The sequence below is a fragment of the Erythranthe guttata genome, chromosome 1, assembly GCF_056151865.1.
Source record: "Erythranthe guttata isolate IM_541 chromosome 1, IM_541, whole genome shotgun sequence".
Classification (NCBI taxonomy): Eukaryota; Viridiplantae; Streptophyta; class Magnoliopsida; order Lamiales; family Phrymaceae; genus Erythranthe; species Erythranthe guttata.
Genome location: NC_142533.1, coordinates 4080207 through 4091170, shown reverse-complemented (window position 1 = coordinate 4091170; position 10964 = coordinate 4080207). Strand labels below are relative to the sequence as shown.

The 10964-nt window shown below is 33.4% G+C and overlaps 2 protein-coding genes across 4 annotated transcripts; one reads left to right on the top strand and one right to left on the bottom strand.

Annotated features, from left to right (window-relative positions):
* Positions 1–1163: 1163 nt before the first annotated feature.
* LOC105973808 (uncharacterized) lies at positions 1164–4661 on the bottom strand. 2 transcript variants are annotated; one of them, XM_088817878.1, is made up of 9 exons: positions 4510–4661; positions 4232–4388; positions 4082–4103; positions 3089–3145; positions 2925–3006; positions 2007–2102; positions 1777–1901; positions 1653–1671; positions 1164–1569 (listed from the first exon to the last, which is right to left on the bottom strand). In XM_088817878.1, the coding sequence occupies exons 2-9, from the start codon at positions 4329–4331 to the stop codon at positions 1315–1317; spliced, it is 756 nt and encodes a 251-aa protein (XP_088674004.1). In that variant the 5' UTR covers positions 4332–4388; positions 4510–4661; the 3' UTR covers positions 1164–1314. The 2 variants fall into 2 exon arrangements, with proteins under 2 accessions (XP_088674004.1, XP_012854313.1); XM_012998859.2 differs by lacking the exon at positions 4510–4661 and having other exon boundaries at positions 4232–4496.
* A 1889-nt stretch (positions 4662–6550) lies between these two features.
* LOC105973652 (CCT motif family protein) lies at positions 6551–9009 on the top strand. 2 transcript variants are annotated; one of them, XM_088817876.1, is made up of 4 exons: positions 6551–7542; positions 7646–7828; positions 8195–8267; positions 8696–9009. In XM_088817876.1, exons 1-4 carry the CDS (start codon positions 7006–7008, stop codon positions 8710–8712), a joined length of 810 nt encoding a protein of 269 aa, XP_088674002.1. In that variant the 5' UTR covers positions 6551–7005; the 3' UTR covers positions 8713–9009. The 2 variants fall into 2 exon arrangements, with proteins under 2 accessions (XP_088674002.1, XP_012854139.2); XM_012998685.2 differs by having other exon boundaries at positions 8195–8314.
* Positions 9010–10964: the final 1955 nt, after the last annotated feature.

Here is a 10964-nt window from a genome sequence, read left to right as displayed (position 1 = left end):
TTATCGATTAAAAGCGTGTACGCAAAAATGATTGAAAACGACATGATGTAGCCTAAATGGCTCATTCACGAATTGAAAAAGTGGAATGGACCTGATGAGAAAGACTCACATAAGAAGAAGTTCACGCGTTCTAAGAGACTTGCAAAAAGGAGTGCTTTTTGAGGGATTTTCCGACATCAGCACTTTGACGATCTAGTCAGTCCAAAACGCTCATTAAGTGTATTTAAAAAAATATAATAAAAACATGTTTACTAGAAATACTCAGTAGAGTTGTCGCTCCCTTGTGCTCCAAGACTGTATTTATACATGTCGTAGAGATGGGCTGGTGGGTTCCTAGTTATGTGGTCAGATCACACGTTTCTCTATTGAAGGCTAGTTATCTTGCTCCCTACGATATAGATCAGTTTAATGAAGAGAGTCCGTTGGTGTGGTCTCTCTTGGACCTCTCCCGCAGGTCTATGTCATATTGCAGGTTATTCTCCTTTACTTCTGACATTAGGCCGAATACAGTCCTTTATTTTAGGGCGATTGAGCCCGTATTACAATGATATTTTAATTATTTTTACAAAGTAACTCGCAATCACGTACGTCCATCCGATACAACCACTTTCTCGTTTAACAACCCACAAATCAAATGAGTTGTGTAAACCGCACTGGACAAGTACCATAAGACGAGCTTGGAACATAAAATTTAAAATTTTGCAAAAGCTTTAAATATTTAATTTCCATTGGGGGGATATTTGAAAAGTCACTTAGACCCACTAACCATTACACATATTGGCCCTCGTAGCGGGTGGAAGTGGGGAGGCTCTTTATAGCAAATTTTAATTTTCTAAAGGACCTTTATCCAATTTTCTCATGTTAATTAAATGAAATTTTAATTTTTAATATAGGCAAAATCTTGAATCCCAGGTAATTCATAATGCGTCGTTCGAAAAACAATTGTTGCACGATATTCAGTCCCAAAAGTGTAAGAAAATGGAGTATTTATATCAAAATGAAAAATATAACTCAGGGTATATATATATATATATATATATATATATATATATATATATATATATATATATATATATATATATATATATATATATATATATATATATATATATATATATATATATATATATTATATATATATATTAGATACAAGCTCCCAAACATAACATGAACAAAGTAGCACCCAAACAATATGAACCAACCAATGTGTGTTCACAAATATGCAAATTATAATCATGTACGTACGAATAGAGATATAGCCGAAAATACCCAAAATATCACCACACAAACACTCACTGGGGAAAGATCAATCAATCACCTTTGATAGCCAGCAGAGGGATAGCCAGCTGGAGGATATCCGGCAGGAGGATATCCTGCAGGAGGATAACCGGCGGGAGGATAACCGCCAGGCGGTGGATAATTAGGCTGCCCGTATGCAGGAGCAGGATATCCAGCGGTGGGAGGGTACTGCTGATCGAGGCGTGACATTTGCTGGACAGCTGGCACCGACATTACCGGTTGTGGGCCAAACTTACCGTCTCGCTTGTCCATTTCGATTTTGTGTTGTGTCTTCGCATTTTTAGACGAAAGAAAATTAGTATAAGCAGTAAAGAGTGTTAAATATTAACGATGTTAATTAAGTAGTTGATTACCTGCATACAAGCGCAAACCCTGTAAAAGCAAAAATTATGTAGTTTGGTTCAGTAGGATGTACATTGGTTGCTTTGTTTGATAAAGGCAGTAAAGTAAGAAGAGTTAGAGGTGAGGTTTTCTTACGAGCAATACACCATGTCGGACAAGCATGACAGAATCTGAGAAGCCTCAGAGAGTTCGTCACTTCCAACAATCATAGCAACAATTGAAAAGATACACGCAACTTGTTGGAGGCAGACCATGAAACCCTGGAAATAAGGAACTATATTTAGCATCAAACAAATTTTCAAAAGAATAAGGCCGTCTATTTAGTTACAAGACAGGTTTTGTTCAGAGAGAGAGAGAGAGCGTACAATGATGCAATTGTCACACTGCGTAGTCTGTATGTTGAACTCGTCTTGCAACATAAACCGTGTTGAGGCTACTGAGTTTCCAAAGCATAGGAAAACCTGAAATAAAATATTTATTTGTATGTAGAGTATTTGCAATAATCTGTAACAGAAGTAACACAGTCAAGAAAAACAAACAAACAAACAAATTTTCCGTGCAATAGAATTAAGCATTACGAGGGAACTAAAAGGGCTCAATAAGTCCTAAAAGTACAGGCTTAGGATTTCTCCTTTGTTTTTATGTTAGGATCAAAACAATTATATCCAATATATTAGAAGGTTACACCTGCAGGGACGAGATATTTTAATGATTGAAAGCAGGATCAAAACTACACATTCTTCTTGAGTAAAATTTGTCTACACGACAAGCATGGCTTAAGGAGATACAAACATCATAATTCTGCAGTTAAGTTTGTTGTCAAGAAAAACAATGTTCTTGTATCCTTTAATGAGAAAAAAAAAAGGGTTAAGACGAACTTATTTATTAAAAGTTCACTACTGTCACAGATTTTGGTCCTCCCAGATAAAGGTTGGCAAGTACAGAAAAATATGCTTCCACAAAAGATTAACAAGTGATGTATAGCCACCATGATGATAAGCTAAAGCTCTATACAATGATGCAATGGCCTATTGTAATGTAATTATTTTAAGGTAGAAATGTTGCACTGACATCCTCCGAAATAATACAGAAAAATATACACATTATATGACCATATACATACATAATCAATACCAGCAAATGAGATGATCTAAATTACGAGAAAAAAAATTCTTCATTCTTAAAATTTACCACTCCGTAAAAGCTCTTACGAAATTAGAGAACCTAAAATATTCAAGAAAATACACAAACTCTAAAAATGAATAAGTTAACATTTGCATTACCTCAGTTGCAAGGCAAAACTCAGGGCAACGACTTTCACCACACCGACCACTGCAAGGCATATATCCAGCACAGCACACATACCTGTTACAAGCAACAGCAAAAGTTTATGATACCGAGAGGTAACTCTAGTTACAAGCTAGAAAACTGGCAGGATTTTTGTTACCTTGTCATGTCATTGTAAAGAGCTCTTTTCCGAAGCATATATGATACACAAGGTCCACTGTAATTTCGAAGCCCAGAAAGAAGTCAAACTTCGAAGAAACAATATTCATCAAGTTAATATTTCGAAATATCCTAGAATGCACAATAACTAACACAATAAAAAGTCGATTCCTTATGTGACTGATCCGGAATAAATACATCATTTACATATTTCCTTCCACTCAGCTTTTCATGTCTTGAAAGAATGCACGTACTTGAAACAGAAATATACATCAGATGCGCATAACTATCAGTACAAGTGCTATTGGAAGAACTTGAAAATAATTTCAAACTCAAACCTTAAACCTAGCCATCCATGCCATTTCGAGATTCACATGCAGATATCTAAACGAAGTGGTGAATGATTAAAGGATGAGCAAAATATAATATGTTCCTCTGACGATGTTAGAAAAAAAACTAGCGCAATGTACTCTAATCTCAAACATCAACAGTAGTTAACAAAGATCTAGCAGATTCATATGTCAAATTTAGATGGCATATCCATATTTATCCAAGTTTGACCTGAATTTGATTAGATTAGAAGACCTTTTTAGCATTCTTACACGCAGTAGCACAATCATTGAAACAAATTTAGGGCACCATTTCTGTGAGTTGAGATCAATCTACGATGAGTTGAATAAAATCAATTGAAAGACAATCAAATAAGTGAGAATAGCTGAAACTGACTAATATACTCCAAGTCAACCCAATGTAAAACCACAAAGACAAGCCAGTCAAATCATAACCATCAGAATTGGCATCTCAGACCTTGAAGAAAAGCAGAAAACTCAAATGCAAAAACATCAGATCTAAGATACATATAAAAACACAGTGCAAAACCGAAAACCGAAAACCGAAATTAAAACCTAAACCTCGATCCTAATTTCCAAGTAACAACACAATAAATCACTCCGAAACAAATTCAAAAAAGATGAAATAGAACTCATTAACTCACCACCAAAGCGCCAAGCAGCAATCTGCACAAAATTAAAAAAAAAAAAAAAAAAAAATCAAAAATTAATTGCTGAATCCATAAATAAGAAAAAAACACAGATTACAAATAACGCGTAAACCCTAGAATGGGTAGAGATACAGAAACACGTACACGGAGGATCGTTCTGAATGGTGTGCGTAAGATCGGTGTGCCAGACGTTGCGATAATTCTGACGCAGCTGCATCTTGTCCAAATGCTGCTGAGACGCCATTCCTGCTTCCTTCTTCTCGTCAAATCGAGCCTGGATTTTTCGATTTTGATTTTGTTTCTTCACCGGCGAAAGTGAAGAAGAAGAAGAAGTCGGTTTTGCGATAATTAAATACGAAAATTGGGATAAATTGTTTAGGAAGACTCCCAAAATTGAAAAAAAAAATGAAGCGTTATTATACCCTGGCTGACAGTTGTGCAGGAACTTTCCACGAAGTTGAAGCCTTCAATTACTTTTCTCTCTCGTTTTCTCGCCTTTTTCTTCCCAAGTAAGGTTTTGACTTGTTTATTTGTGACGTTTTCAAAACTACTAGATTATTGGGAAAAATTCATTACCTTCCTCCCATTACTTCTTCTATTTATGGTTTTTAATATTAATAATAAAAACATATATTCTCTAATTTTCAAAAAAAAAAAAAAAAAAATTGTTCCAAATTATCTACGACTCTCAGAAGTTCAATAATGCATTTTCTTTTTCATAATTTACCATTGTTAATCCCTCTGTCTTGTACCAAAAGGCGAAGCGGATCCGGATTTGGTGCCCACAAGAGCATTAACTCTATCTAATTACTATATTAAATGACAAAGGTTATTTTAGTCTTTTGTATGTGTCTTCCTAAAATTCAATGACATTTAACTTTTTTTTATACTGCATGTGTAAAAATTTAAACGACATTTACTATGGAATAGATGGAGTACTAAATTACACTACATTTTGCAATAAGTCGTTGAACATATCCTACAAGTCACACGAGAGAGGTTTACGCCTTACGGTGTAACTAATAGAATCATTATTACCGATTAACTCTATGTGTTCTTGAGGGAAAAAAAAAAAAGTAAGCTCTAAATGAGATTAGGGATCCTAATGGGACTCGGGCGATTAAATTAATAGAATTGATCCATAAACTTAATTATTTGCAGATGAGTTATGTCTCGAACTGTCTTTAATGTCCCAAATAGGTATATCGATCTAATTTAAAGCTAGAGATATATAAATGATTCAGAAATTGCCTATGGATAGTTTTTAATTATTTAAAATAATAGATTGTAGTTGTATACCAAGTTTTTATTCAGCAGCAATTGAACTTTAATAATTCAGAATGAACTGCTATCTGTTAGTATTTAACAATCATGCAATGGATTGATTGATATGTGGCTTCTTAGTCCAAGACTAATGTTAATTAACTAAAAATTAACTATTGTAGCTTTTTGTTTCTTGAAAGATCAAGGTCATATGATTATAACAATGTCAATTTATTTTTTTTAGCCTAAAATGTTATAATAACAACTTGTCTCGAGTTGAATATTAAATTTGTGATTACGATAATAGCCCAATTAGCTAAGTGTTATTCCGTTAATTAGTTAAAACAACTTCCGTTGAGTCGGTTTATGTATGGGTGGTTATACAGTCAGGCACATTTTATAACATGCACATCCCTCGTTTCACGTTTTCTACCTCTCTTCCGAGAGAAAGAGGATTTAGAAAAACATTATATAGAAATTTTTCACATATAAATTCGGGAAATAGAAAGGGAAAAAAGTTTTTCAACCTCTTGAAAATTGATTTTAATGTATAACTAAAAGGATTTTACTAAATATTATTATTAATTTACTAGCATAAAAAAAAGTTGATAATTTCAAAGCAATAACGTCCCCAAATTTACATATCATACATTAGTATCAACATAATGTAATTGGGCCAAGTATATTATGAGCCCAAACTCACGATTAACGATATCGGGCCCAATTACAAGCAAATGCCCAATATATGCCTCCAGTCTGTAATTAAATTAAATAATTTAATCGTCAGTATAGGTAACTAATTTAATTTGTTTAATCATCTTTTGGGTATAATCTTATGTACGTCCGCTGAAATTTGTAGCTGACTTAGGTATTGAAGGATTTTTGTGTTCCAGTTCCAGTGCCTTAACTTGTGTTCTGTGGCGCAAACAACGCTCTCGGTTTTCTCAATTGAATAATCGTTGTGGATTCAAAGAATACATTGAGATGATTCATGTTAATTTAATTGTTGGCCGCGGTCGCATCGCATCGCATCGCAACTTACAACTTATACCAAATGAAATGAATAAAAACACGTTGGTGGGAAATACTGTAATTTCCGCAAAATTGCGAGGTGCTTTCCGAAGAATATCAATAATATAAGGGTTTACATGAAAACATTGTTCTCTATTTAAACCAGAAGTGGACAGACCGTTAAAACTCGTTCTGTCGTTTTTATGCTTTGAAGCGAAAATTATATAAATTTGCATTACAACCCCTCTCTTCCTTTTAACATTTCCATCACTAACTCACTGATATAGCAGCGCAGAAAATCTCTACTTTTTCTCTCTCCTCTCTCTGCACGATTACTGTGTGCTGTGTGTGTGTGTGAGAGGGGAAGAGAGAGAGAGAAAGAGAGAGAGAGAGAGAGAGAGAGAGAGAGAGAGAGAGAGAGGAAATGGAATTCTTGTCATCTTCTTCAAGCTAGCAGACAAAAATTCTGACGAAAAAAAAAACCTGCTCGTCACGCTTTGTGCTCTTTTTAATCTCTGCGCCTAATTTTCGTCTTTATTCACCACGAAAACTTGCATAGAAAGTTCAAACCAGATACACACACTACACACATTTTCTAGGTTTTTTTTTTGGGGGAAAAAATTGGATCAGGTTTTTTCTCCAAAATGTCGTCGGATCTGTTTGCATTCGAAAACAGTTTCTTCTCCGATCCGTTCTCTGCGTTCGCCGATTCCGCCATTGACGATTCCCTCCCCTACGACGAGATCGGCGCCGGTCTGATTCGAGGCGGCGGAACGACGCCGTTCGATCAGATTTCAGCCGCGCTGCTTTCGTCCTCGCCGCCGAGTTTCCAGCTCGAGAATCTGTCGCTGATGTCACAGCTGGGAAGCGCGGCGGAGTACTCTGCTCCGGAGGAGGTGAAAACAGAGGAATTCCAACTCAGTTTCGACGCTGATTTTTCCGCTTTCGGAAATTGCTTCTCTCCACAGAGCCTCGACGAAACGGCGGCGGCGGCGGCGGCGAAGTTCATGCAGAGGAGTTTCAGCAGCAATTCCTTCGAAAATCGGCCGAGCTTTTGTTTCCGGCCACGATTCGACGGCGTATTGGAGTCTCAGAGTTCCCCCAAACGACAAATTCTGAGCTCACCGCCGGAATTTTCCTCCTGCCAAATGAGGAGGGTTTGCAGCACCGGAGATTTACAAGTCAGTTATTAAATTTAAATTCTTATTTTTCAATTTTCACTGATTAGGTTTTCATTATATCATATAATATCAAATTAATTAAATCTGTTCGACGTTTTTTCAGAAGGTGCAAATGAACATGCAAACAAAAAACGCAGCGTTGTCTGTAAGCCCGTTATCTTCAGAGAAGTCATTAATGGAGGAAGCAAACTTCAAAGTTGGGAAATACAGTGCTGAAGAGAGGAAAGAGAAGATTGATCGATACAGAGCAAAGAGGACTCAGAGAAATTTTCACAAAACAATTAAGGTAATTAATTGGGGAAATTGCAGTTTTCACCCCTCAAGTTTGTACCAATTTCACATTTGGTCCCTCATGTTCCCAGAAAAACACATTTGGTCTCTCATGTTTCAATAATTTAACACGCTTGATTCCGTTAGTTTTAACAGAAAATTGACAGAAATGACTAAAATAGTTAAATTTTCGACACATAAGGGACCAAATGTGTTTTTTATGTAAATATGGGGACCAAATGTGCAATTGTTGCAAACTTGAGGGGCGAAATTTGTATTTTTTCCGTTATTAATTATTACTAATTTATTTTTAATAAAAAAAAATATTAAAAGGTGGTTGGAATATATTGTTTTATTTAATTAATTAATGTGATGACAACAGTATGCATGCCGGAAAACACTAGCCGACAATCGGCCGAGGATACGTGGCAGATTTGCTCGAAACGATGAGGCTGGTGAGATTCCTAAACCATCAACATATGAAGATGAAGATGATTTTTGGGTAATATTTTTATTTATTTATATTATTTATTTTGCATGAAAATTGAGTTCTAAATTAGTAGTGTTATGACGTGGTAAGAAATGTTTAGAAAATTAGCAATGGCGGCGATGGCCCCCCACTGCAGGCAATATAAAATACTAGTCAAATTATTTGTTATTTTAACACAAATAAAAAAAAAATTGTATTATTTGCAGTTTTAATATTAGAAGTTCAATAAATTAATGATTTTGCTTAAATAATAATTTCTCTCGATTCTGACTCGGTAATATCTTACAAAATTATATATTAGATAATTTAATATTTCACTAAATTAATAGAATTTTACTTATTAATTTATGAAGTTAAATTATATTAACTTCCATTAACATGAATATATTTCAGATGGATGGATTTCATGAAGAAGGAATGCTTGCAAGAAGAGGAGAGTTGTTCAACATCACTGGTTCAACTCAGTATCAGAATTATAGCTATTAATTAATAGTTGACTAATTCTAGTGATTAAGGATTAAGTAAACGAGATAATAAATTAAATTAGGCAACTAAGTTGAGGTTTAACGTCTATTTCAATGTAATTTCTTTTTAAATTAGTGATTTTAGAGTCATGATGCCATGTCCTATATATTTAATAACTTTGTTTAAATAATAATTTATTCATGTTCCGCTTCGATATAAATATAATAAGTTCTTAGTTCGAATATTTCGTTAAATTAATAGGATTTTGTTAATCCCAACTATATAGATTTATAGAAAATATATATTAATAATGAGAATTATATATAAACCCAAACTTAGTGAACGTCTTGAAAATAAACCAAGATAATAACCTATTTCCTATAATACAATTTCAGGTCGGCCGAAAATAATACTTGCTAACGAAACATTAAATAAGATCTAATTATTTAATTAATCATAGATCATTACTCATACATTTAAAAAGAAAATGTAATCAACAAATAAACTTTTTCTTGTGTATATATGATTTTCTTTTTTCTATGTTATTATTAAGGGCAACTACACATACATCAAATTTCTATTATTTTACATCGAGGTTTAAAAAAAACCCGTATATAATAGCATTATCGGCCTCTTCTTTTAAATAAATTTATGCGTTCGACCTCCGCGAACTTATAATCATGGCTCCGCTCCTTGAATTTAGACACTAAAATCTATGTTGTTTTTATAATATTTTTTACACTTCACTCCTACCTACTTAATTTTACAAATAATGCCACTACTCGTGTAACACATCTCTCTCGATTCATCTGCTTGTCTTCGCGAACAAAAGTAAGAAGAAGAAAAAACTCGCGTCGACTTTGGTTAGTACAGTTTTGTTACGATAAAAGTAAGACTCAAACCGTTATACACAACATTATAATATACTACAAACTCATTTTAGATTTACGTCCATTCGACCAACAAGAAAAAAACTCGCGTCGACCTTCGTCAATACTCAATACTCAATACTATTTTAGTTGCAATAATAGTAGCAGTAAGTTTGAAACTTCCACTTAAATCTTTTTTTTTTTTTTTTTTTTTTGTGAAATTAAAAAATAAGAGAGAATCATATAGGCCAGATTGCCTAGATCCTCCTACAAATGATTCTACTGTACAAAATATATATATTTATATACGATTCATATATATTACTATTATGTTCTAATGGCCTTTAATTTTGATCTTAGCACCAAACTTATGTTAATTTAATATATATATATATATATATATATATATATATATATATATATATATATATATATATATATATATATATGCATTATTTTTTGCTTGATCTTTTGCAAACTTAAAGTTGTCTTTCATAAATATCTGCTAATTTCATTATGCATCAACTTGTCAAACAAATATATTCCCTACCAATTAATTATTCATTAATGGCTATTGCAAATACCATTGTGGCTATGGCTACATTAATTTCAAGTGTCTTTCAATATTTATTTATATTTTTATTAAAAAAAAAAAAGGGTAAACCATAGTAAAATCCGAGTTAAACCATAGTCAAAAAGTGTTCCTAAACCCTAGTTATGAGACTATGAGAGAATTAATATATGCATAATTATGTTTCAACCCTTTTCAGTGCTGTCTAATCACGATTATATATTACAATACAAATTAACGGGTTCAACCGACCGATCAGATCCGAGTTTCTTAGCAAGTTTACGAATAATTAAATTAGACCAAAGTGAAGGAGCTTATGTGGAGAATGTCAATAAATACAATTCTTTTTAACAAAATTTCACGAACACTTAACACCTTGAAGATTCGAATTCGAAAACAGCATCTTATTTAATTGCAGCATGCACAAATATGTATTATACCCCAAAAGGAGATGCTTCTTTCTAAAGCTAATTTTACATTATATAGAAGAACCCTTTTAATTAAAAAAAAAAAAAACCCCTTTAATTAACATTAGTTTAAGCATCTTCAAACATTTCTCAATATATAAATATTTAAAAAAAAAAAAAGAGCATCTTAAAACAGCTTTTAGCTAGCTAGTAAACAGTTAAGCCCACTAATGATGGGGGAATTAGTTAGTCTATTTATTAATTACTCAATCATTTGATTATCGACAAACAATTAGGACATGTTATTGACTAAATTCTTTCAACACTTGACTCAAAAGTTATGACAATTT

What these genes read in the sequence shown, in the direction of transcription:
- LOC105973808 (XM_088817878.1), bottom strand. Translation starts at nt 4,331, where the DNA reads ATGGCGTCTCAGCAGCATTTGGACAAGATGCAGCTGCGTCAGAATTAT. An exon ending in CTTTACAATGACATGACAAG is followed by an intron (nt 3,007 to 3,088) that starts GTAACAAAAATC and finishes TGCTTGTAACAG; the next exon opens with GTATGTGTGCTGTGCTGGAT. An exon ending in AGTTTTGCCTTGCAACTGAG is followed by an intron (nt 2,103 to 2,924) that starts GTAATGCAAATG and finishes ATTTTATTTCAG; the next exon opens with GTTTTCCTATGCTTTGGAAA.
- LOC105973652 (XM_012998685.2), top strand. Translation starts at nt 7,006, where the DNA reads ATGTCGTCGGATCTGTTTGCATTCGAAAACAGTTTCTTCTCCGATCCG. An exon ending in ATTTTCACAAAACAATTAAG is followed by an intron (nt 7,829 to 8,194) that starts GTAATTAATTGG and finishes TGATGACAACAG; the next exon opens with TATGCATGCCGGAAAACACT. An exon ending in AAGATGAAGATGATTTTTGG is followed by an intron (nt 8,315 to 8,695) that starts GTAATATTTTTA and finishes AATATATTTCAG; the next exon opens with ATGGATGGATTTCATGAAGA.